The 24,534-nt window shown below is 37.3% G+C and overlaps 3 protein-coding genes across 7 annotated transcripts; 1 reads left to right on the top strand and 2 right to left on the bottom strand.

The window, feature by feature from the left end:
* The first annotated feature begins 1,696 nt into the window (after positions 1-1,696).
* On the top strand, positions 1,697-18,933 carry puf (ubiquitinyl hydrolase 1 puf). 2 transcript variants are annotated; one of them, XM_090180879.1, is made up of 53 exons: positions 1,697-1,836; positions 1,953-2,043; positions 2,118-2,487; positions 2,553-2,603; positions 2,673-2,828; positions 2,953-3,213; positions 3,286-3,630; positions 3,698-3,863; positions 3,921-4,052; positions 4,116-4,863; positions 4,923-5,372; positions 5,446-6,025; positions 6,092-6,219; positions 6,276-6,461; positions 6,542-6,597; positions 7,187-7,341; positions 7,412-7,534; positions 7,601-7,700; positions 7,764-8,056; positions 8,120-8,581; positions 8,647-8,988; positions 9,054-9,185; positions 9,253-9,483; positions 9,547-10,063; positions 10,155-10,378; positions 10,446-10,629; positions 11,429-11,661; positions 11,724-11,870; positions 11,933-11,989; positions 12,054-12,131; positions 12,190-12,478; positions 12,535-12,812; positions 12,876-12,929; positions 12,984-13,196; positions 13,256-13,320; positions 13,384-13,663; positions 13,729-13,823; positions 13,885-14,143; positions 14,207-14,512; positions 14,584-14,688; positions 14,745-15,120; positions 15,191-15,288; positions 15,351-15,404; positions 15,473-15,521; positions 15,591-15,676; positions 15,741-15,931; positions 15,992-16,169; positions 16,245-16,719; positions 16,784-17,013; positions 17,104-17,469; positions 17,545-17,760; positions 17,837-18,092; positions 18,157-18,933. In XM_090180879.1, the coding sequence occupies exons 1-53, from the start codon at positions 1,794-1,796 to the stop codon at positions 18,546-18,548; spliced, it is 11,952 nt and encodes a 3,983-aa protein (XP_090037005.1). In that variant the 5' UTR covers positions 1,697-1,793; the 3' UTR covers positions 18,549-18,933. The 2 variants fall into 2 exon arrangements, with proteins under 2 accessions (XP_090037005.1, XP_090037004.1); XM_090180878.1 differs by having other exon boundaries at positions 6,542-6,624.
* A 10-nt stretch (positions 18,934-18,943) lies between these two features.
* Positions 18,944-21,141, bottom strand: LOC149936275 (tRNA-specific adenosine-34 deaminase regulatory subunit adat3). 2 transcript variants are annotated; one of them, XM_090180880.1, is made up of 10 exons: positions 20,897-21,141; positions 20,548-20,828; positions 20,378-20,470; positions 20,254-20,308; positions 20,119-20,189; positions 19,841-20,063; positions 19,679-19,778; positions 19,454-19,613; positions 19,305-19,398; positions 18,944-19,228 (listed from the first exon to the last, which is right to left on the bottom strand). In XM_090180880.1, exons 2-10 carry the CDS (start codon positions 20,594-20,596, stop codon positions 19,051-19,053), a joined length of 1,023 nt encoding a protein of 340 aa, XP_090037006.1. In that variant the 5' UTR covers positions 20,597-20,828; positions 20,897-21,141; the 3' UTR covers positions 18,944-19,050. The 2 variants fall into 2 exon arrangements, with proteins under 2 accessions (XP_090037006.1, XP_090037007.1); XM_090180881.1 differs by having other exon boundaries at positions 18,945-19,228; positions 19,841-20,048; positions 20,548-21,141.
* Positions 21,142-21,212: 71 nt separating this feature from the next.
* Positions 21,213-23,016, bottom strand: LOC149936274 (alpha-crystallin A chain-like). 3 transcript variants are annotated; one of them, XM_090180883.1, is made up of 4 exons: positions 22,638-23,016; positions 22,242-22,571; positions 21,754-21,823; positions 21,213-21,673 (listed from the first exon to the last, which is right to left on the bottom strand). In XM_090180883.1, exons 2-4 carry the CDS (start codon positions 22,542-22,544, stop codon positions 21,414-21,416), a joined length of 633 nt encoding a protein of 210 aa, XP_090037009.1. In that variant the 5' UTR covers positions 22,545-22,571; positions 22,638-23,016; the 3' UTR covers positions 21,213-21,413. The 3 variants fall into 3 exon arrangements, with proteins under 3 accessions (XP_090037009.1, XP_090037010.1, XP_090037008.1); XM_090180884.1 differs by having other exon boundaries at positions 22,242-22,509; positions 22,611-23,015; XM_090180882.1 differs by lacking the exon at positions 22,638-23,016 and having other exon boundaries at positions 22,242-22,604.
* Positions 23,017-24,534: the final 1,518 nt, after the last annotated feature.

The raw sequence follows: 24,534 nt of genomic DNA, 5'->3' as shown, positions 1-24,534 counted from the left end.
AAAAACCTCTGACCCCCGCAAACACGTGGAGCCAACGAAAGGCGACCTTTCTGACGCGTGAATATCGTCATCATAGCTTCCACAGGTTGGACACCTTCTTTCCTCCAAGGGTCAAGTCTCATTTTTCGCGCATCTGTATTTCAAAAATTACTACACCTACATTACTTCTATACCTCTAAACTGTGTGCAAGTTTCAGCTCTGTCAGGTAAACAGGCCCTTAAGCTGCAAAGTATACGACCATGGGGACAAAATATCCGTCTTGCCGTATTCTTATTACATAAATACATTCTTGCAATAATATGATTTATGCAGTTGTTAAAAATCCATATTAAATATCTGCTCTAAGAAAATACCAATTTAATCACCGAGATAATATAAAATTCGAGAAGGACATATTCTATTAATTTCTGTTCTGCATAATTACATTGATGGTTATTTTTTTTGAATTTGCGAATTTACATGACTTTCGGTGCCTAAACTACCCAAATGTTTGATATAAATGTCCTAAAATAAACATATTTGAATCCCAGTTTAAGAATTTCTTTAAATCATATTTCCACTAATTTCAATAATTTAAAAGAATTATGATCGTCGTGTTTTGCTTACCTATTTCACCTTTGATACTTTCCGTCTATCAAACGATATGAATTTAGGAAATCACATGGCCTCAACAGCTTTTGTATTGGTTTGCCCCACCCGGGTATCCTGAGGGTGGGCGGTGGCCACTCTTTAACATAGGATGGTAAATTATATATCAAACGATAGGAAATCACATGGCCTCAACAGCTTTTGTATTGCTTTGCCCACCCGGGTCTCCTGAGAGTGGGTGGCGCCCAAGTTTTAATCCTTCAACTTAGGATGGTATTTTATATATCAAACGATAGGAAATCACATGGCCTCAACAGCTTTTGTATTGCTTTGCCCACCGGGTCTCCTGAGAGTGGGTGGCGCCCAAGTTTTAATCCTTCAACTTAGGATGGTAAATTATATATCAAACGATAGGAAATCACATGGCCTCAACAGCTTTTGTATTGCTTTGCCCACCCGGGTCTCCTGAGAGTGGGTGGCGCCCAAGTTTTAATCCTTCAACTTAGGATGGTATTTTATATATCTAACGGTGTAAATCACATGGCCTCAACAGCTTTTGTATTGGTTTGCCCACCCGCGTATCCTGAGGGTGGGCGGCATCCCCTCTTTAACTTAGGATGGCAATTTATATATCAAACGATAAGAAATCACGTAGCCTCAACAGCTTTTGTATTAGTTTGCCTACCTGTATCTACTAAGGGTGTATGGGTTTCCCCACCCGAATACACCGATGTGGAACTAATATTACGGCCTGGGCCGACTTGTTCTACTTGCTTCATATGTGGAGTAGAAAACTCTCGTCACTTAATTGTCCTATTAGATAGAGAGTTCATTATTATAGGAAGAGCTATTAGGTGGGTAAAATAGTTTACTAAAACGTCTCATGTAGCCCCTCCTTCGTTTCAATTGGGTCCGCTACTAGTATTCTACATTGCTAAACTAAGACCAATATATCACCATCCGATTTCTATGTATTATAGTTTAAACAATTTTTCGGTGAATTCGGAAATTTTGAAATGTTTTCTGGCCACACTGCTTTTAGCATTTTGCGTGTTAAAAAATGGATGGTGCTGTTCTTTTTCAACGTGACTGTATTGAGAAAGACAAATTATCAAAACATTAAATTTTTTGTTTATTTGAAATGTAATTGTAACTAATTTATTGTAAATTTTATCGGTTCTGTACCAAATTTGGATGTGTCGAAATGTGTGACACTTGCGCGGATGTCTTGACTTTGTTTTTAAAATGTAAGATATTTTTGACTAAACAAAGGCTTAATGTTTTCCCGACTCTTTTTGTGTACTCACTTTCGGTAATTTTAAGGGTTGGACGAATGATTTTATGTAAATATTTGTTTATATAGATGAAAATGACACGAAATTTGGAGAGCTTCGATGTTTACAAAAGCAAGAAGTTAATACAATTTCTACTTACGTACATGCATGGTCGCAAAGGTATACATTAAACTATGATAACATCTTGTGTTTGGCTCTATTTGGCAATTCATTTATAATTTTGCTTTTTGTAGACAATGTACCTGTTGTTATAAAGAGTCTCAGAACTTTGATAGATTTAATTCAACCCTTCAAGGGCTAATTCTCACTGTTCTTAAAATTTGTTCTTCACTTTGTGAGGAGGATAAACAAAATGAAAAGTTCAAGAAATCCAAGTTAACAAATAATGAGAAAGTAGAAGCGTGTGATACCGAATTGAATGTTGATAAAGTAGATGAGAAATTAGATAATTTTCAAGTATACGATGATGATGAGAATGAACAACCTGATGAAGAATGGAGTAATGAAGAAAAAGACAGACTTCTTCTATTCTCTTCTAAAATATTTCTCTTAAACTTTCCTCTTTACCTTGCATTTAAGCATAGTGTTAATTGTAAATTAGAGGTTCGTAAATGTTTCTTATTTAGACCTTTAATTCATTGAAATAATAGTTAAGGTTTTAAATGTAGGAAGTTACACAAGATGAGTTATCTTCTTTAGGCAGTTACTGTGATGTTAATGTAATTATATTCTTCTCCAATTTGTTTTAATGTCACAACCAGATAAATTGATGATTTATTTATTATCAGCAGGATTTAGAAATACCTATTCATCTTCTTCGTAATGTCTGTTTCTTATGCCAAAGGAATGGGCTCAAAATATTTAAAAATTGTTTTGATAAAGTGGGCACTGGCAAAACTCTTCCTTTAGTATTAGCACATGGAATTACAGCAATTGTTGCAAATGTAAGTTGAAAATTTGATCATAAATTCAAGGTTTTTTTATTTTTACAATGTTCTTATGCACTTGTCCAAAGGCTTAAGGCAGTTTTATTAGAGTTGAAAGTTGATAAACTTAAATTTTTTACAGATAAAGTTATGGATGAGTTTGGGAGCTGCTGTACAGCATTTAGTTCCTCTCAGATCATCAATTGTTAAATATCTGTGTCGCGTTCCTGAATCTGATTTAAGAATTGCTGCAAATAGAAACATGTTTGAGTATATGTGGACGATTGTGAAAGATCCGATTGACCCCCAAAGTTCCTTGGATCGGGAAGGGCTGGATCTTGCTTTTAAATATTTCAGTAGTTCAACTTTAACAATGAGATTAGCAGGAATCGCCCAAATTAATGTTGGTTTTATTGTTATTCATCATTCTTTTATTCTTATGGCAATTATTTTAATTTAATTTGATTGATTGCAGAACCATATCAATATCTATAGTGATTTAAGCCACAATGAAAATTTAGTTGATGCGGTGGATGCTGGTGTAGCCTACTCAGGACCTCATAGTTCTTTGGCTAACTTGACTTCCTCTCCCGGAGTATCAACAGCTACTAGTACCCACTTGATGTCATTAGGAAATGCATTAGCCAATTGGCTAATAGACAATCGACTAGTAGAATACATTTTTGGACCAAATTTACATGTAGAAATTATCAAACAATCTCAGGTCATTCTCAACTACTTAGCCTATGAGGGACGTCTCACAAATAGCCATATAGAAGTAATATGGTCTGCAGCCCAATTGAAACATTGCAGCAGACAAGTAATTTATTGCAATTGTGGATCTTATTAGTGACATTATTCGAGCCAAATGTTTTTAATTTCTGTAGGTTTTGGACTTGTTACCTCCACTAATAAAGAACTTGGATGTGGGGCCAGTACTATATTTATATCGTCTACTACAAGCTATGGAGGTTAAAGATCACAATGAACAAACATTGCTGTTATCATCGGCATTAATTAAATTCTTGTGGTCAAATACTGGAAATAGTACAGGTGATTTTGAAATTTTATTCTTTTTGTTGCTGACACTAATATTCTTCTCCCATGTAGTTGGTCAACATGTTATTCAGTCATCAATGGTGCATGTATCCCATCTTGGGCCAACTGAAAACATGGCATTGGGTTTAGAGAATCTACCTAGTACCAATCCATACGCTATGATTAATAAAGAAGCATTCAATAGTATGTATTAATGCTTTTAACGTGAGATGAACAAGAATTTTAATTTTTTTTTTGTGTTTAAAGGAGTGAGAATTTCCAAAGAAGATCATGACCATGATGATGAAGATGAGGATGAAGAGGAAGATGATGAAGAAGATTACGGAAGTTGTAGCTCGAGTCCTGCATGTGGAGCTGCTATTATCAGTAGAAGAATAGAAGGTGGTTCGGAAGGAGTTCGTATGAACAGAGGCGACAGTAGTAGTGCTGAAAGTTCAAGCCAGAGCAGTAGTAGTGGAGGAAGTAGCACAAGTAATAGCTCGGGTGTTGGAAGAGGCGGTGTTCGTTTACGGCGGAAAAGGAAGAAGAGGAAAGATAAACATTGCAGTCATCGTAGTAAAATTATTCCGGCTCCTTTAGAGGAATCATCTGCTCCTCAAGAATCTGATAGCCATTTAAATACTAGCGCTGCTGATACATCTGCAGAAAAAATCAGTATTACCAAGAGTGATGAGAAAGTTTTGGAAAACGATGCAAATATTATCTGTGTGTCAACTAAATCTGAAGAAATCCCATCCAAATCAAACCGGAAAAGAAGGCGGCAATCTAGCATTTATTTAAAAGCAAATCAAACTGGAGACAATATTTTATCGCCTGAAAAGTTGATGGTGGTCCCTCAAGTATGGGCTAGTTCAGCTGACGATGAGGGAGAGGATGAGGACGAAGACCGGGACTCTGAATCTAGTAATCACGAACAGTATTCCCCCAAAACATTGATTAAAAATAAAGACCAGATTATCATATCTGGATCTGCTAACATTCAAAAGGATGCTAGGTAATTTGGGTATAGCTACGGTCATTTAAAAAAAAAATAATTTTATCGAAATTAAACAGGTTTATCAATGCATCATCTGATGAGTCAGTTCCTGAAGAAATTTTGAGAGAAAGTCAAAGGGATGGAACAATATCATTTCATAGACATCATAGGCATTCGCGGTATCGTGGTCGTTCTTCCAAAAGAGCCAGACTTGCTCGATTCAAAGGGAACAAAATATCAGTGAGCGAAGATGTCTTAGATGTAGAAGGGGTGGATGATGACGATAATGTACTTCTTCTCCCTTCTACTATTTCAAAGAAGAATGGCAAGTTGCAAGATGGTTCAGATTCTAAGGAAGGTGACGCTGATATGGAGCATTTACCTCATTTAGTGAAAGCCATTTTGGAATCCACCAAGGGAGAAATGGGAATGGTTGGATCGGAATTAGGAACGGGTAGGTTTAAAGATGTCTCTCCAGAGTGTTTGACCCATCTGCATCAGAGCCATTCTGGAATGGAAGCTAGCAGGTATTTGAATAGTGAAAAAAAAGTTATATGTCAAATTCTTAGTTCAAAATTTATCATTTTTTTAAACGTTTAGTGATTTGTGTGATGTTGGGGAAGATGACGAAGATGAGGATGAGGATGAAGAGGAAGATGACGACTGTGAAAATAGCTCTCAAATGAGCAATAAATCAGAAAAAAACATGGCTGACTTTGAAGGTGAATTAGAGAGTGGCTGCGATGATGAATTGGCCCAACTTGCAGCTGCTGCAGCTGCTAATTTGGATTCTGGCAGCCATCGAATACATCCTCATTTGCATCATAGACGGAAGGTGAATCACAGCAGCGGTGGAAGCTCTAGTGGTAATGAAAATCCCAATACCTCGAGTCATAGATCATCTTCGGCTCTAAATAGCTCTGCACAAGGTTTAGATGGACACCATTTTCATCACGGACAAGTTCCTCCTCCTGCTCTCGTCACTTGCTTGTATTCGTCATCATCCCCAAATTCAGTGGGACGGGCTCAATCGCGACTAAGTTCTCTGAATGCAATGGGAAGCAAAAACAGCAAAAATAAATTGGCGGCTAACCAACCTGACCCTCACGTCTTTCAAATTGATTCAATTTGCGAACCTGGACAAACTCTTTTGTGGGACTTGGTTCAGGATGATAAAATTGTGAGTGCAATTATTTCAATTATATGTCAGTATTGAAATTTTGCTCATTATTATGTATTGTTTTAGTCCCAGCTGGGAGAAGGGTTGGCTCCTGAAGCAGAAAAAATTTTGTGCAATCTTGTATGCTGGTCAAATGTTCGAATGATTAGAATGAAATTCATCGAAGGGTGCTTGAAGAACCTGGCCAACAATAGGTACTCTTTTTTTTTTTATCTTAATTTAGTGTAATTTTACAGTAATCGTTTTTCAGATCGGTGCTAGTTTCATTGCGGCTTCTGCCTAGGTTATTTGCGTCATTTCAGCAGTTCCGTGGCAGTAGTGACTGTCATTCAGTGACAATGTGGGCAGAAAAAGAGCATCACATGATGAAGCATTTCTTTGGTAATGTAGTTGCCTATGTCTCGTCAAGGAATGATGGAACTCCTTTACAACCATTGTAAATATATATATATATATTATCAATGTTAATAATTAATTTTTCTTTAATTCAATAGTTTTATATTTTTTTGCCTTTAGTTACAATCATACTGAAGAAATCCAAGTTAGGCTGCATTTTTTGTCCCGCATTTTTAGTACATCTGGATCTCCGGAAACTTTTAGTATGCTTTTTAGTCTATCAACTGAAGGATTTTTTTTTCAAGCTGATGCTCTCACCATGGCTCTGAAGTTAAGAGCTAGGAATGGTCTAAAGAAATCTAGAAAAAATGGTGGTTTTATGGGGCCATTAAATTTGGTAGCTTTCCACTATTTTCTCTGTACTGCTTTTTCAATTGTCTGCTAAGGTTGAGAGATATTTCAAACAATAGATAATTTTATTTTAATTACTGTATAAATAATTGTGAAAATCAATTCAAGTGATCTCCATCAATTTACTAAATATATTATATTTTAGATGTATGTTATTGAGTATTTCTGGTATTTTTAGACATGACTGTAACATTATATTTGGAAGAACAAAGAATTGTTATAGCCTAAAACAATGGAATGCTACCAATTTGAATGACAAAGTCATCTTATTTTTCTTGATTTTTTAAGACTATTCCTCGCTCTTACCTCCCAAGTAAGAGCATCTAACCCTCAAGCCAATAGACTTTTTTTTTTATGCAAGTAGGATGGAGTTAATGGTTTAAATATAACTTGTCCTTTTGATAAATTTTGTAGAGTTGAGTAGAGAGCAAATTAATGCTCTTTGGTGCTGTTTAGCAACTGATCCCGAATGTAGTGATGAATTATTTAGTTGGCTACTGAACCAAGCTCGCAGTAATGACCAACACGCACTTAGTTTAGAACTCTTCAAACACATTTTTCTTGAAAAAGTAAGAGCTCTTTTATATTTGTTTGTCTTTAGCTCTTAAATAGGTTTCATTTTTTTTTTTTGTGTTACAGATGCCCCAACTGCCTCCAGAATCAACAAGCATGACAGCCCTGGCATTATTACAGCAATTAAGTAGCCTTGCCAGATTAGTAACTGGTTCAGTCACGTATGATACTTCATCGATGGATGCTGATGTATGTTTCAGGAAAAATACTTTTATCTTTTTTTGAAGTAGCTTATTTGATTAATTGCTTTTTAAGGTGGGTGGAATTCGCCAGCTTTGGGGTATTGCTCTCAAAGCTCATTCCACTGACGTTAGCATGGCTGCTATTCAGAATCTTAATCAATATTACATTAATGGTTAATATCAAAAGTATTGGTTGGACATATAACTGGTGATGTTTATCTAAGTATACTTTTCAGTTCATCATGGCACACTCGAGAAAGAGGATGAATTTATCCAACAGTGTATGGATAGTTTGAAGCAAGCTTCAAATCACAACTTGGAGGCTGAAGAAAGTTACCTAACTGTGATTCAGAGAGCCCTGTTGCTTCTTAAAACCCACATTGATACTTTTCAAAAACGTTACGCTTACCATTTGCGTCGCTGGCATTTAGCCAATGAAGGAGTAACTAGCCATCGTTCTAGACTCGTATCTGAGAAAACACCAACCTGGATTAGAATAATTTGTCAACCAGCTGGAACTTCTGAAAAGGTACTTATTAGTCTTATGTTACAAACTTAATAATTATATTTATAAACAAATTGCATTGCTTAGAAAACGTTTGAACTACAAAATAATGACTATGTGGCGGATTTGAGAGCCGAAGTAACCAATTGGTTTGAGAAAAGACGGATGAATCGCACAATTCAACAAAGTGGTGTAGATGATGTAAATTCTAGCTCTAAAACTCTGTACACTGGTAGTGCACCGGAAGGACCTATTAGGATGATCTCCCAAGGCCAAGAGCTAACTTCAGACTTGGATGAGAAGACCTTGTCAGAAATGGGTTTCAAGGATATGCAATTGGTTTTTGTTTCTATTGGCATGGCTAGGCCCAGTAGATGTCGCAGAGGAAACTCATTGAGTGGAGATATGGGTCTGGAGCCTACTTCATCTCTTCCTCCACCACCCAGAAGCCGCTTGCCAATTTTATTACTGTTGCAATCTGAACATTTTGAGCAACTTTTTACACTAATGCAACAACTTGGGGCACTTAAAGCTGTCAATAGATCGGGAGTATGCTAACTTATATGATTAATATTCAAAGCAACTTTTATTAATTGTTGATAATGGTTTTTTAGCAACCAATTGTTCATACTAAAGCTCAAATTTTATCTCGGAGAGTTTGGGAAATTCTGATGATGCTACCAACATCTCCCGATCTTTTGAAAGGATTGGAAGAGTTGGGGCAAAAAGATCATGAAATAGAAACCAGCAAGGCTCCTGCTAAAATGGAAATAAATGAAGAGAATGAGCAACCTGCTACGTCACCAGTGGCAGTATCTCAACCAACTTCAAGAACTCATACTGGGAATCTCATGGAACTGCTTAACCCTGAAAGCCCTCAAAAATTGATGTATGCACTTCAGATTATTGAAGCTTGGAGGTATCCTAGGATAAGTGCATCTACAACGGCTGATAATGTAAATATTTACAAGTGGGTAACCCTGCAAAATGTGATTTAATGAAATGCATTTAAATTACGCAGTTGGTAATAGAAGAAGAAGATGAGGACTGGTCTCAAAAGTTTGTGGAACATGGCGGTTTGAGGCATTTATTTGATATATTCATGTCAGGGGTTTTACAAGCCAGAGAGGGGGTTGAAGAACTGTGGAATGAAGTAAGATAATTGATTACTCATGATGCATATTTATTTTTACGCAAATTTTTCCCCGGCAATTACTTAGTGGCATCAAGACTGTTTGGCCAGTTTGTTGAAATTGCTATACCTTTTTGGGATAAAAGGAAATAATCAAGAAAGTGCTAACAGAGGACCAAACTCAAGCCATCCATCATCTCAAGATGAAATCTTAGACATTAGTACATCTGGCGAACTACCAATTTCTAACCGCACTAAAAGAAATAAAAGGTTGAGAAGAGGTAGTGTTGATAAGCTTCTTGTTCCTAAACTAAATAAGGTAATATATTTCATTTTTAATATTCCAGCCTTAATGTTAATTAATCTTCGTAATATTTTCTAGACAATGTTAAGCATGATGGATGATGTTGAATCCGTATTGAAAGTTTTAATGTCCATATTGTATAAAGCATCCGTTCCTACTGATCCAAACCAATATAGGACTGGATTTTGGGGACGGGGTCAAGTTGTCCATTGTGCCATAACTCTACTAGTTTCTTGGGCGTTTTGCGATATCAGGGTTAAAGATCATCTTTTTCGTTACCCTAATTTGGATGGTTGGCTTAAAAGGCTAGTTCTTGATGATCCTGAGCCGGCCGTTAGACGTGAGGTTTGCACTGGTTTGTACCGTCTCTGCCTGGGCTCAACGATAGACGGGGATACTGGACATGGTTTTATTGGACCGCTTTTGGGAACTTTGATGAAATTTCTGTCAGTGGCTCAAAACATGAGGCCTCCCAGGCCAGAAGAAGAGGAAAAGGAACCCTATGGGCCTGGTTGTAAAGATTATTTTTGGCTTGTGTGCAGGCTCATTGACTCATTGGACCCTGATGATGAAAATCAGTGTTTTTCAACTCCTGGTAAGAAAGTGATTTCTGACTATTCAGAATGCCCCTCCCCCTCCCCCCACAGTGGCATTTCATTTTTTATATATCTATTTCTACAAAACAGATAATTCCAATCCATGTAACAGTTCCGATACTTTAAATGTTGAAAGAGAAGGTTTGCTGGATTTAGACAATTTGGCTCGTTATTTGGCAAAAGCTATTGTTAGCAGAGATTATAGAGAAACTAGACACAATACAGTTGAAGATGATGGTCTACGAGGTCTCCTATCACTTGCTACTGTGGTTGTTAAAAGAGACCCAGCCTTCAAATTTTCAAAGGAAGGGAGAGTAAGTCTTCAATAAATAGACTAATTTTACTTGTTCTAGTTTATTAATGTTCCTTTGAAATCTTTAGGACTTTCTGTCGGAAGTTTTTGACTGTCTCTTCGCCTTACCTAGTCCTACACAAAGATATTTACCTAAATGCAAATCGGGGACAGTTCGATCTGCGGCTTTTGATTTGATTGTAGAACTAATAAAAGGGTGCTATGAAAATTATCAGTGTTTGCTCAAGAAGCTTATGGAACAACATAGTCCAGGTATTTCAAAATTATTTTAATGCTTCAAAGTGTTCTGTCCTTCACCTGGGGCACAACAACCCCAATTTCACTTATAATATAGATGGCTTTCTGCTGATTTACACTCTCTTGGAACGTGACCTTGGGGTCCTTGTAGAACCTACTCTAAAATTATCAGTCCGCATTAACAAGGTCTCCAAACGAGTACGTTCCATAGCTGACCTAGTGCGCCATAATCTTTATTCCGGTCCCCCCAAAATTATTAAATCTCTGTATAACTCCCTGATACTCCCCTTATTTGATTATTGCACCCCAATCTGGACCCCTTGCCTTGAATCAGACAAAACTCTCACTCCATAAAGCCCAGAACCAATTTACTAAACTGGTTTCCAAATTTCCAAATTTACCAGCTCCCTTGTGTCTTAAATCCCTTAAAATTCAGGCAGTCATTCTCCATCACAAATTTTTTAATCTTTGCTTATTACATAAAACATAATAGCCTGGTTCTGGACTTTTCGGAGTTCTTCAGTCAATGCGGGGTCCCACACTAGGGGGCATCCTCTCAAGCTGTCAAAGCCCTGAACTAACTCCACTTTGAGATCAAATTCCTACTCCCATACTGTCATTAATGACTGGAACTCTCCCACAATTTTATTGTATTTTTCTCTTTTCTTTTAATTACGTTTAATTGGCTAATTTCTACTACTCCATGTATTCGCTGCTTAAACATAAGCCCCTATGGCTTCTCAAGCATTCTTGTATTAAATAAATAAATGAAATAAGAAAAGCTTATTTAAATATATGTATTTTTAATTTGTAGGTTCTCATGGAACCCCTTATCCTTGGGATTATTGGCCACATGAAGATGGGAGGTCAGAATGTGGCTATGTTGGACTGACCAATTTAGGAGCAACCTGCTATTTAGCGTCATGCATGCAACATCTCTACATGATGCCACCAGCCAGAAATGCAGTGTTATCAGCTCAAATATCGGCTGATAGCAAACATGAAAAAACTCTGAGAGAACTGCAACGGATGTTTGCCTATTTGCTGGTTTGTTCTCAATCAGTTTTATGAACCTTTTTGGTTGCTTCATTATTGTTCTTTTTTTTCAGGAAAGTGAACGGAAAGCGTACAATCCTCGCAGCTTTTGTCGTGTTTACACAATGGATCATCAACCGCTTAATACTGGAGAACAAAAAGATATGGCTGAATTTTTCACAGACTTGATTAGTAAACTGGAGGAGATGACGCCGCAGTTGGTAATAAATTTTTCCTAACTTTTTAAGATTATGTTCAGCTAAATACCTTTGATTATTTATAGAAAAGTTTAGTTAAGAACCTTTTTTGTGGAATGATATCCAACAATGTTGTGTCTTTGGTAAGTTAAAAAGAATCTACGTAAAACTGAATTGAAAATATTAATTAAATGTATTTTTACTTAGGACTGCCCTCATATCAGTAGAACTTTGGAAGAATTTTACACATTAAGGTGTCAGGTTGCAGACATGAGAAATCTCTTCGTAAGAATATAAGTTTTTTCACATTTGACAAGAAAAGTGTAATCTTGGATTTATTCAGGAATCTCTTGATGAATTGACCGTGAAAGACACTTTAGAAGGCGACAATATGTATACTTGTTCTCAGTGTGGGAAGAAAGTCCGGGCGGAGAAGAGAGCGTGCATAAATAAGCTTCCTCGCATCTTGTGCTTCAACACAATGCGTTACACCTTCAACATGGCAACGATGACCAAGGAAAAAGTCAACACCCACTTCTCGTTTCCTCCCCGACTAGACATGGCGCCGTATTTGGAAACTAACTTATTACCAGAGTCTCACCATCCCAAAGATCAACAGAAAAACTATCAAAGTATGAAATAAAACTATGAATTTTCGATTTTCTTTTAACTATAATTATGGATTTAGGCGAGACAGAAACAAATCAAAATGAAAGCTCTAAATCATCCTCCAGTAAATCCAGTGAACATGGACAAAATATTGATAAAAATCAAGAAGCAATGGAATATGAGTTGATTGGAGTGACAGTTCACACAGGAACAGCTGATGGAGGCCATTATTATAGTTTTATCCGTGAAAGACATGTTCATCCTGGTGTTGATAAATGGCTGCTATTTAATGATGCCGAAGTCAAGCCTTTTGATCCTCAACATATAGCTGCTGAATGCTTTGGAGGGGAAATGACAGTAAATAGTTTAATTTTTATGATTAAATGAAAAGGGCTCGTTATCAAACTTTAATTCCAACAGAGTAAGACGTATGATTCCGTTACTGACAAATTTTTGGATTTCTCATTTGAAAAGGTAAAAGTTGCTCACATTATTAATTTTCTTTGCTGTAATATAATTTATTTTCAGACAAACAGTGCTTACATGCTATTTTATGAGAGGGTCACTTCAAGACCCGATACTGATTCTATGGTCAGTGGTGAAGCTAGTGGAATATACGCAGCAAATCATATGTCGGATGATTGCTTGTTCGACCAACATCCTAATACCTGCACCAACTCGTGTATGCAAACTCAGTCAGCTGATACACCATCTTTCGAACTTTCACCAGAACTTGCTGAAGTATTTTTCATGTTTAAATTAAAGTATTTGTGTATAATTAATTTTACGTTCTTTTATAGTGGATTTGGCAAGACAACATGCAGTTTCTTCAAGATCGCAATTTATTCGAACACACATACTTTGAGTAAGTAATATCACAAAGTAACATCATCAATGGGCAATTTCAATAATGCAACCTTTATGCTAGTTTCATGTGGCAAGTTTGTGGGTACGTGCCACAAACTTTACCAAAAGACAGCGGGGCTGATGAAGTCATGCTGCTATCCGCCAAATTAGGAACTTCTTTCGTATTAGAAACACTCATTCACTCAAAAGAGAAACCAACTATTGCTCAGTGGATCGAGCTCTTAACAAAACAATTTAACGCGAGTCAAGCCGCTTGCGAGTGGTTTTTGGACACTATGTCTAGTAACGATTGGTGGCTCGTTCAGATTCTGCTTAAGTGTCCCAACCAAGTTGTGAGACAGGTTAGGTGTTGATTGTATATATATTTACTTTGTAGAGAATAAATGTTGTATTTGAATGTTTTCAGCTTTTCCAACGTCTTTGCATTCACGTAATAAATCAACTTAGGCCTGTACATGCTAAAATTAATTTTCAACGTAAAAATAATCCGGAGTTCTCTCAGTTAGTATATAATATTATTTAGTATCCGAGTTGATTTTACTCACGTAATTAAATCATTTAGAAATGACAACCCAGCAGCTGTTTCCGATATTGAGCCAGAAAATTCAAATACAGTGGACTACCATTCGTCCTGTATTGGCAGATTTTTAGCCAAAATGATAGATCTAGTTGAACTTGGCTACAAACAGCATTTAACCGAGTATTTTGCGTTTCTGCTTGAGTTCTCCAAAATGGGGGAAGAGGAATCCAGGTTTCTTCTTTCCATACAAGCTGTGTCGACAATTGTCAACTTTTATTTAGGGCAAAAGGCAAATGACTTTGTAAGCCATAGTTTTTCTTAAAAAATTTATTTTCCTTTTAAAATGGTAGTTTGAGAAAAATAGGCCGCCTTACAGGTTGAGGTGACCTCGGACGATGAAGATGAAGAGGATGAATGTTCCCCTGTCGGTTTGGGAATGGGTACTGGTACTGGAAACAGTTTGGGTGTTCTTCCTCTTGGAATGCATCAGCATAATGGTGGTACAACTGTTATGGGCCCTCCAAATAGTAGTGGTAATGAAAAATACAAGCCAGCATCGCTGGAGAAAATGATCTCTTTGGTATCGATTTTGGTTGAAAATTCAAGAGGAGAGCGTGATCAGAGGCTTCAGTTGAGTCCCCTTGACTTGGCTGCTGTAGCGTCACCTAAGGTTGGTTGCATTCTTAACAATTTGTTCAAATAAACTGGGAATAAAAAATTAAGTTAATTTCCTTTTTTTAGAATTTCCCATTTCTGCAGCAGCAGATTAAAGACAATATAAATTTACGCCAAACCTGCTATTTGATTATAAGCCTGTGTAGGTGGAATGATCATTTAGCCCATATGGTAAAAAATATTTTCCCATTGAGTGAGCTTTTCAATTAAAGAAACGTACTTTGTAGATTGTGAATATGATGTTCAATTCAATTACGAAACAACCAGAACAAAGTGCGCCTTTTTTTAAGGCTTTGTCAATGTTGGTTGATTTATCCAGCAACAATGGGTCCATGATTGGAAATAATGTTGGAATGAATGCGTGTGGTACTGCTAATCCTTCAAATTTGGTTGGAATAACCAGCGGAATCTCGCCGTTTGCCAATCTGATTCTTCAGAGGATATGGGAAACTGCCGAATATTGTCCCCAGCAGTGTTTAGAATGGCTAACGTTGCAAGCTCCGAGAAACAAAACAGTTCACACCTTTCTGCTCCATCAAGGCAATATGGAAGCCTGGGTTGAGAGGTTCCTCATCGCTCATAGTATTCAAAGAGTTCGTTATGGTAAGTTTCTTATTTCGGGGTTATTTAATTCTTCCTTGTTATATATTTTTTTACTGTATCATTTTTACAGTCGCAGCATTGGTGCTAGTCTCACTTGTTCCTAGTAATCATTTCCGTCAAGCATTTCGTTCTGCTCGAAGTTTGTTAATGCCCCAAAAGGATGCCCCTGTAAGTGTTATTTTGCTTAAAGACATTTTATGGGGTGTTTTGTAAAAGGTTCTAAGTTTTAGGTTTCTTTTCAATTTCAGCATATGAGTAGTGAAGCTACCATGATCATGCATCAGGTGGGTATTATTCCTTTCAAAGTTTTTTCACCGATTTTCTGCAATCTTGTAATAATGTTCATTTACAGATTTTTGAAACTTTATTGAGATTATTGAAAAGGGCCAAGCTTTATGTTGGTAAGTAGAAATTTTGCTAATTTGTGTTTTGATTGGTTTTTGTTCTAGATCTAAACATTATTTTTAAAGATGCAACTGTTCATGGAACTACAAAGCTGATGTCTTATTTCGCTCTCATGACTTATTGTCTCGTTAGTAAAACTGAGAAGTTAATGGTGAGGTTATACTTAAGACCCTTATATTTGAGATCTTTAATCCATTTTTCTGGTAACCTGGAAGTTGGGGCCATTTTTCATGGATCTTTGGAGTTTATTTCAACCGAAGCTTTCTGAACCAGCCATTCCAGTTCATCACAACAAACAGGCTTTGCTTATATTTTGGTACCAAGCTTGCGTAGACTGCCCTGAAAATGTCAAGTTAATTGTTCAAAACCCACATATTACCAAAAACATTGCTTTCAATTACATTTTGTAAGTTCACCTCTTATTTTATTGGAATTTCCAATGTAACGCTTAAATAAAACTATTTAGGGCTGATCATGACGACCAAGAAGTGATAGTTTTCAATAGGTGCATGTTACCAGCATATTATGGTCTTCTACGTCTCTGTTGCCAACAGTCTCAGGCATTTACGAGGCAGCTAGCCAGTCATCAAAATATTCAATGGGCTTTCAAAAACATTACGCCTTACACAACTCAATACACTGCTGTAATTACTCTATTTAGTATTTTAATTTCGCAGAATTATTTTTTAATTGCATTATTAACCCTGTCAATTTTATAGGCCATCAGTGAACTTTTCAAACTTATGCGTTTATTTGTTGCCAAATATCCCGAAATAACAACTGATCACGATTTGAGGGAAATTCATCATTTTAAGTGCAATACTATGCAGCTATATTTAACGGTATTAGATGCCCGGCAGTGCTGGGCCACTTTGGTGAATGCCTTAAGGATACTCATGGAAACGACTGACGATAGGCTGTTTGCCATTGTTCACGGTGCTTTGGTATCTTTGTGCCAAGCATTTCATAGCTTGCACTTAATGTACCACGAAGCTACCGCATGCCACGTTACGGGTGACATGGTTGAACTTCTCTCAGTAGCATTAGACTTATTGAAGTGTGCCAGGGCTTGCCGTGGTTCGGTCGAAGTTAATCAATGGTTAAATGGATGGAAAGATCGTTCCGAAACGGTTCATAAACTTTTAACGTTGCTTAATGGTTATACTCCGCCTGAAGTCAGACAAGTGTGCATAGGTAAGATCATTATATTTTTGTTGTTTGTTAGTTAGTCGCAATAATTTTCTTTCTCTCTACGCAGAAGTTCTTCAAGAAATAGCTATAATTTATCCCGAAAATACCCTAGCCTTGGTTGTTCCTCTTTTGGCAAATTGTCACGCCGTTTTTCAAGACAATAATGCGCAGGTTCCTACGGGTCCATTTTTCCCTACTCAAGGGCAGTCAATGAAAATGGCTTCTAAATCTAGTCTCAGACCTCAGAGACCCATGTTACAAATGTTCCTTCATCCAACTCAGGTTCAACCTCCAAAGGTTTGTTCTCCTCGTGAATTTTTTGGATTTCTAACTTTTCAATATATTTATTTTTCTGTTTTTTTTTTTTTTTTTTCATTATTCAAACAGGGTGTTGACAAAGCGTATGATCAAGCTCTTTTAGAATTTTTTCTTCCTTATCATCAGTTTGTGGATACTTTGTGTCGTTTAGCCGTTAGTCATAACCTCATCACGCCTGAAATTGTTAATTTAAGTGCCATGTTAGCTATGGAGGGAGTTCCTTTGCATTTAAATATCTTTCCAAAACTGTGGCTTGATATTTATCACACTCAAGTTGACCACGAGTTTCTGGAAATACTGTGGGGAACTCTAAATGGATCTTCCAATAACCCCAACACATATTTATCCGACTATGTAGAATCTGTATTGATGGATGAAAAAACCTCTCTAAATGATCCAGTGATATACCAACTTTTCTCTGTTTTACTTCCCAAAGTAAAGGTTTTTTCCCCCTTTCTTTAGATTACCCAAAAAATTACATATTTATTAAGGGTTTTTGGGTTTCTTTAGGTTTCTAATCAAGGGATAATCGAACAAGCTATGCAGTTAGCCATCACATTAGTCACTTCCATGGCTACCAGTTTTGATCATGAGTACATTCAGTCTTTGATTCAAATTAGAGTGGGCGTACCTCAAGTGGAAATAGGTATTAGTGGCCCTCAACAGAGAAGGTCTACCAAACATACTATAGATGATTTGGAACTCCAAACGCGGAAGCTGATTGGAGTAAGCAACCGTTTCGAATGTAGATAAAATATATAAAAGTTTTTTCTAATACTAAGCTTTTTGGTTTTTATTTTAGGACCTACAAGCTCTAACACTGATATTTGGTGTTGAGAAACCACCAACACTACCGCAGCAGTTCAAGAAAGTTATTTTAGCCATGATTGATCTGGGCCAGGCTGTGACTAACAGTGCTGCAAATGTGGTCGAGTCAACGCCGAAAGAAAAACAACCCGAGACTGTGCCGACTAATGATGTTTTGACAAGTTCTGATAAAACCAACGCTCAATCAGACAAATGCAGTTCTCCAAAGAAAGAAGAAACGTCAACTGAAAGTAAGCTTTTTTATATAAAGACAATTTAAGTCATATTCACTGTTTTTCTACTATTTTATTAAAGCTAAAGAAGAAAAACCTTCGTTTGAGATATATTCAACTGACAGTAATACCCGCGTTTGGCCTAAACCAGGTGATGATATTGACTCGATACCCTTGACGGAAGCATCTTCTAGTAAGGAAAGTTGGTCGGAATGGAAACAAGAATGTGTGAAAAGCTCCGGTATGAAAATTATAGAGTTGGAAGACGGCGCCCCATCAGACAGTGGGACGCCAAAAATTAGTGTAGTGTCTACAAGCGCAGCCTCTGGAAGTTTAAATATGGGTGCTCCTGAGTGTTGCGTGGAAACAAATAGCGAGGCGTTTCACTGGGCTCAAATGTTAGCCAAGTCAGCCAATGCTCTATGGAGCGTTATTGGTTCAATTTCCTGCAGTGACGATTCGCCAACGCAGTGAATTTAAAATTTTAAAATTTTTGTAATATAAGTGGAAAATTATGGGAGCAGAGTAATGGGCCTATTTGGCGCCGAGTGTTTGTTACAGCGGTGTACACTTTGGCAAAGTTAAATTGCGCATAGTTTATAAATGTAAATGAGTGCCATGTAATTATAATGATTGTTCATTTTTTAATTTAAAAAGTACTTTTCTTAAATCAATTAAAAAATAACTGGTACCAAAGATGAAAAAAATTGGCGAAAAAATATTTCAGCCATTGGCAATGAACATTCCCCTCCTCCTTCTCAGATCTTACCTGTGGCTAAGTTATTTTGCTTGGAAAAACTTTGTGTTTAAATGTAAATACGTTTGAAAGCAATAAAAAAATATTTTTTTCTTTTATATAAAATAAGACTAGTTATATCTGTTTTTGATAAATCTGTTTAATTTAAAATACTGGTAAGTATTTCTGTTATAAAATTTTTAGCTTATTCTTGTTTAAAAAAACTTAAAATTAATATTTTCATCTGTTGGTAAAAATATTTTGACATTCTTTTTCCAGCAATCCTTTCCAAACTTCGAACCTGTGGTTAAGATCTTTTTGGCAATGAATTTTGGTCAATGTTCCCAATGTCCCGTGAGAAGTTGTAACTCCGTAAAAAACTCTGCGTATTCGAGAATGAACTAATGCCATGGAACACCTGTAGTTTTTCCCAGCAACAAAATATGCAGCGTAAGGTATATTATTTTCATACAATGATTTTAACATTTTCTTACATAGTGCAAGGTTCTCTGGTAATGTACATATCATAACCTGTACATAAATAAGGTAAGGCTGTTTTCTCTTGTACACTTTCTGGAAAATTGTTTGCTGAAAGTATTTGATTAAAAAAGATGTTTATTTACACTTAAATTAACCAGCTAACCTTTTGAACTTTGACACCAGGCGCCACCCCCTTGGTCTATTGCCACTTTGTCTATTGCTTTCATTACTGCATGCTGCAAAGGATGCTCTTCTCTGTTATCAACACCTTCTCCGATAAATCTGTTTGTTAAGGGGTCTACCACAACTGCTCCTATGACTGACTGTAATTCAAAAACAGGTTTTGTTGAGTGAAATATTCCATTAAGGTAGGTTTATTTAAGTTTACTTTGGATTTTTTGGCGGCTTCAATAGCGATACGCATATGGCCTTCCATTATTTCAAGCTCTCGTGTGTTGAAGAAGTTGTCTGACATGACTTTTGCTAAACTGAATGATTAATTTTAATTTGAAAAAAAAAGCCCTCTGGAGTAATAATGAAGATAACGTACTACTTATTTTCGTGGAATTGGGTTGGCCACAATTTGTTACATGACTCAAATTGCATTCTCGTTAAAGGCAATCTTTTTGGAACTGGACATATGACAATATCATTGGCTAGGCCATTTAAATTTTTGATTCCTAGCGATAAACCTTTCAAAGTGGAAGCTGGTTCCTTTTCTTTACATACTTTTAATAAAACTCTGGTTTCAGATACTCCTATATGAAGAGACCCTTAAAAATTATAAATGATATGTTCCTAATCTGAAAGTACCCAAATGCGACTAACCATTCTTAGTATAATTTTGCACCCTCTTTAAATGTTGCAACTCGCCCATAGGTAATTTATCTGTTAATAGTCTAAAATATAATCCAGTAAATCAATTGATGAGTTTTATAAATAAAATAGGTTCAGTGGTCATACTTCACTAAATGTGAAATAAACTTCTTATCCACTATCGTCGCTACGTAAGCAGGAGCTGTATAGTGCAAATATAAAATGAAATAGTTGCGTGTCAGGACTTTTTGTTAACAAAAAGTAATCCTACTTGTTTCAACTTCGGAGTAATACTCGTCAGATAGGACAGGGATGGGTTTCCTGTCTATTTGTTTTAACGCTTTGCTCCGTCCCGTTAGAGATTCTTAAATAAGTTGATGTTAAAGGTTAATGGGTTGATATCCCGTTGCCTAGTTATTAATATTTAGAGCAGACACAAACCTTCTATATTAGTTTCTAGATCTGAGTCTGATTTCCTTTTTAAAGCCATGACCAGAAATTTTGTTTATTTCCTCTTTTAACAAATTAATTTTACTTGTTTTCAAGTACTAGTGTTAACTTTTTACGAACGTTCTTTAACGTAAAAAAGCTAAAAATTTAAATTAGGCCATATTAAGCCTTGCCACTATTTTGTAATCTTTTTTAACAAAGTTCTGACAATCAATTCTAAATGAAATATTGAAACGCGGTTTCGCCATCGGCTCCCGTTTAGATTTATTTAACTGCCAAAGAAAAAAATAAACTTAAACATCTTTTTTCGGGGCACCATAAAACATCTTTATTTATGTACACTCCGTGTTGACACATGGCCCGGAAGACTCTGGCATCAACAACATTAATAAGAAACGTCAGATCCGGTTTTGACAGATGCTAAAGCGGGAAAATTAAATCACCAAAATCACGGGCCAGCGAAGGAAAGGAGGAATTCTTGGGTTCTAAGCGGTTCTAATAATGCCAAAAATTATAATGTAAATAAAATAAATAAAAATTAATAATTCGAGCAGAAAATTAGAGGAAATATGCATTTCTTAAGTTGCAGAGAGAAATTTCGATAGGACAGATAAAGTACGTTTTTACAGAAAAATCCACGAGAACAAATATCACAGTTAACTGTATAAAACAAATTTATTCTTCTTCGAAAGGATTAAAATAAATCTCATCTTTTTTTTTAAAAGAAAAATTAAAAAGATTACAAAGATATTTTTAAATAAAAAAAGTAGGCCAAGACCATTTTCTTCCATCAAGAAAAATAAATGGAATATTTTATCCCGCAGAAATTTCGGTAGTGAAACTCTCGGGAGCTCCTATTAATTCTTCTCGGTTGAGGTAATGTGCGTGATTTTGAGAGGAATAACACGATCTTTGTCCGCGACGACAGAGGGTTTCTTAGGCGCTTTGAGCGTCAAAATTCCGTCTTGCCCCAAAGAACAAGTAATGCTCGTCGGATCGATTTCGGATGGCAGCGAATACTTCCTCGTGAATTCGCGAGAAGAAGAGAAACCCCGCTCGTCCTTCGTTTCGTGTTTTCCCGTTATAACCACAAAATGTTCGTTATCCGACACTTTCACTGCGAAGGAAAAGATGGAAATAAAATCTCGACGAAAATGAAATAAATTCTATTCAGGGTCAAAATAAGTCAATTAGTACCTTCAATTTCGTCGGGAGAAAATTGGGCTACATCCAGAAGAACGTGGAAATTTTTGCTGTCGGTTCTCACCTAAAAATAGTTTAAAAATGGAAGGGATCAAATTGTTAGAAATTTAATAAAACGAGATTCCAAACTCCTTTAACTAGGCACACATTTTACGGAATTTAGGCATTAATTATTCGTGATTTACTTTAAGTCGTTATTGGTATTTTCATTTAAACAAAAGCGTGTTTAAAGGAAATATAACCTCGAAGGTATTATTCGCGTAAGACCCCAACAATTGTAGGGAATACTTCCGCGAAAAACCACTAAGGAGCGCCAAAAATGTTAAAAATCATAAGGGGAGCGGAGAATATTGGAACCTTTTGGGGATGACAGGAATACTAGAGGTTATATTCCCTTTAAGCTTGGAACATGTGCCGCCAATGAATTTCTCTAACCGCGTTCATTTCTAACGAGAAAAATCGGAAATGAACGTATTTCTAACCTCAGGGGCAACGGCGCTGAGTTGCCTGGTCAGTAGTTCCCTGTTGCTGGTTCTTCTCGTGGTCGCCGGTTCCCTGTCGACGATGTAGTACCGGGGATAGGAGCCGGTCAAGAGGGACTCCTCCATCCTCATGAAGGGGTCGTCGTCGAAGAAGGCCCTCGACGACCAGTCAAAGGGGTCCCGTCCGAATCTCTGGCTGATGGGCACGACGGAGAAAGAAGACATACTGTTGCGACGGTGGCGAGGGCTACTCCGAGTTACTTCTCTTCTGGCAAACAGTTGATTAATAGGAGCGGTTAACATGTGAATCTTGAGCCTTCTCGAAACGCGCTGTGAGTTATTAAGGAGAAATGATTAAGGAAAGCCAACCTTTTTCGGAAGCGAAAATAATTTTACTATCCGGGACGGGAAAACCACTCGGAGATTCGAACAGTGATCCGCGAATGAGCGACTTCTCACCCGATATTCGCTTTATACGAAAACGCGAGCCCGCCGCCTAAACTCCGAGTCACGTTATGTACGATCCAATTTTGGTCAGGGGAGGAGTGTATTGGGTGACCCTCCGAAGCGCCGTCACCATTCACGTGACCTCTCTTTAGCCCACAGCCCCGTTGCCAGATTTCGGGGGTAACCCCGCCGACGACGAGTTTTTCTCTCTACCTTCGAACTCCCACGCGCCAACTTCGAGAAAAATCCTTTATTTTCTCGATGGTTATCTTCCTCACCTAAAAGCGAGAGACGTTTTTAGGAATCCCAGATTCCCATTGGCTACGACGGCGTCCTTCCGTCTCCGAGTTACTTTCAGTTCGTCGTGTTTAAGCGTTGGGTTGACAAAAGCGAGACGGTTACGTCAGCAGCGTGACACTGATCTTCATTTTGCTACCGCGCGTTTTTTACCCGTCTTCCCGAGAACACCTTTTAGAATCATCGGTCTAATTTTAACACGCCATCTGTTTCTAAGATCTCCGTCGACCGTATCTTAGACTCATTTCGAAGGTTTCGCCATGGTTTCGCTTACTTCTGTGGGCCTCGTTGAAAGATTAGACAAAGGTGTCTTAGCCTACCCTACGGAATGTAAGGACCCAAATAGTACAAAGTAACAAATTCAAATCAAAGAAAATTATTAACCGGAAATTAACGGTAATAGTTAGTGTAGGGAGCTGTTGGCTCGCGTGGCATGAAGGGCTGGCCACCACCTTCCTACGCATTGTAACCCGGCCACCTGAATGGCTTTAAATGTCGCTTGATGTGGTGCCTTGGGTATTAGCCTAGCTGATTATTATTATTATTAAGTGTATCAAGCTAAAGCGATAGCTTTTAAATATCGAGATAGTTTTAACGCCTTCTGGAAGCTACAGTTTCTACACCTCTTGTATATTTTCTTAGTTCAAATTAGCGTACTGTTTTGTTCCTAAACGAAAACCATCAATTTGGTTTATTTTAAATATTACCCACCTCGAGTCTAAAAGTGGGCCAAGGAATGAAATGCAGAAAAGGATTTTATTGGAAAGTGGAGTAGAACTTGCACTCTCTTTGTCGAAACATTTCGCTGTCAAGAAAGTGGAAACGAGTTATTGATCATAAAACGCCTTCGGATATATCGATACAAATACTCTTGGCGTCGAATGGGACTCAGCCGATACTTCGGTTAAAAGGAGAGCGTAGTCGATCGTAGATATTCGCGTACTACCAGTTGACCATGATTTGAACGGTATTGCGAAGTTGGCGACTGTTTTTAGGTTCTCTAGGTCAATAAGTTAAGCAACAGGCGTACCGAGAGAGTTGATAAGATTTTTTCTGCGGGGATTTGTTTTGGTTATCCTTGCCAACATTCTTCGCGAGTCCCTAAATCTTTCCGCTTCATCCCAAATGGAGAAGGGTCGCGAAATGACAAGAAAAAGTTTGACTCATCAGTGCAGGAAGAGGGATACATCGAGAATCAGGGAGTGCTCCCTGCGAGAATATAGCCCTGGGGAAAAAAGAGGGTGGATTTGGAGTTTTCACTCGACTATTTTATCCTCGCACCTGCCTACAAACGCTCGTATACCTTATTCATATTCTTCAGTTAGTCGTAGTCGTAGGCGTAGGTCGTTACACTACGTAGGGTAGCGAGGGCCCGGGGGTCGGACATTTACCAAAATCCCGTACACTTTGTCTAAAATCGCAAAATATTTTAACTCTCTATATGGTAAATTAACATTGAAATCCCAAAATCACTTCAAAAAGTAATGATAAAATCGCCAAAATCTCTACGAAATCCCGAAATCCCGTACAAAATAATGGCAAGTGTCCG

The sequence above is a fragment of the Leiobunum rupestre genome, chromosome 7 (genome assembly GCF_980474605.1).
Source record: "Leiobunum rupestre chromosome 7, qqLeiRupe1.1.hap1, whole genome shotgun sequence".
NCBI classification, from domain to species: domain Eukaryota; kingdom Metazoa; phylum Arthropoda; class Arachnida; order Opiliones; family Sclerosomatidae; genus Leiobunum; species Leiobunum rupestre.
The sequence above is the reverse complement of the archived record's forward strand: the minus strand, read 5'-3'. Positions and strand labels throughout refer to the sequence as shown.

Bases quoted from the DNA above. Each gene is read 5' to 3' on its own strand.
- LOC149936275 (XM_090180880.1), bottom strand. From the start codon at position 20,596: ATGGCTTTAAAAAGGAAATCAGACTCAGATCTAGAAACTAATATAGAA. The intron at 19,779-19,840 runs GTACGTTATCTT...TTAATCATTCAG, and splicing joins CAATTCCACGAAAATAAGTA to TTTAGCAAAAGTCATGTCAG. The intron at 19,229-19,304 runs GTAAGAAAATGT...GAAAAACTACAG, and splicing joins ACCAGAGAACCTTGCACTAT to GTGTTCCATGGCATTAGTTC.
- puf (XM_090180878.1), top strand. From the start codon at position 1,794: ATGTGTGACACTTGCGCGGATGTCTTGACTTTGTTTTTAAAAT. The intron at 12,479-12,534 runs GTATGAAATAAA...TTATGGATTTAG, and splicing joins TCAACAGAAAAACTATCAAA to GCGAGACAGAAACAAATCAA. The intron at 13,321-13,383 runs GTAAGTAATATC...CCTTTATGCTAG, and splicing joins TTCGAACACACATACTTTGA to TTTCATGTGGCAAGTTTGTG.
- LOC149936274 (XM_090180883.1), bottom strand. From the start codon at position 22,544: ATGTTAACCGCTCCTATTAATCAACTGTTTGCCAGAAGAGAAGTAACT. The intron at 21,824-22,241 runs GTTAGAAATACG...AACTATTTTTAG, and splicing joins TCAGCGCCGTTGCCCCTGAG to GTGAGAACCGACAGCAAAAA. The intron at 21,674-21,753 runs GTACTAATTGAC...TTTCCTTCGCAG, and splicing joins TTCTCCCGACGAAATTGAAG to TGAAAGTGTCGGATAACGAA.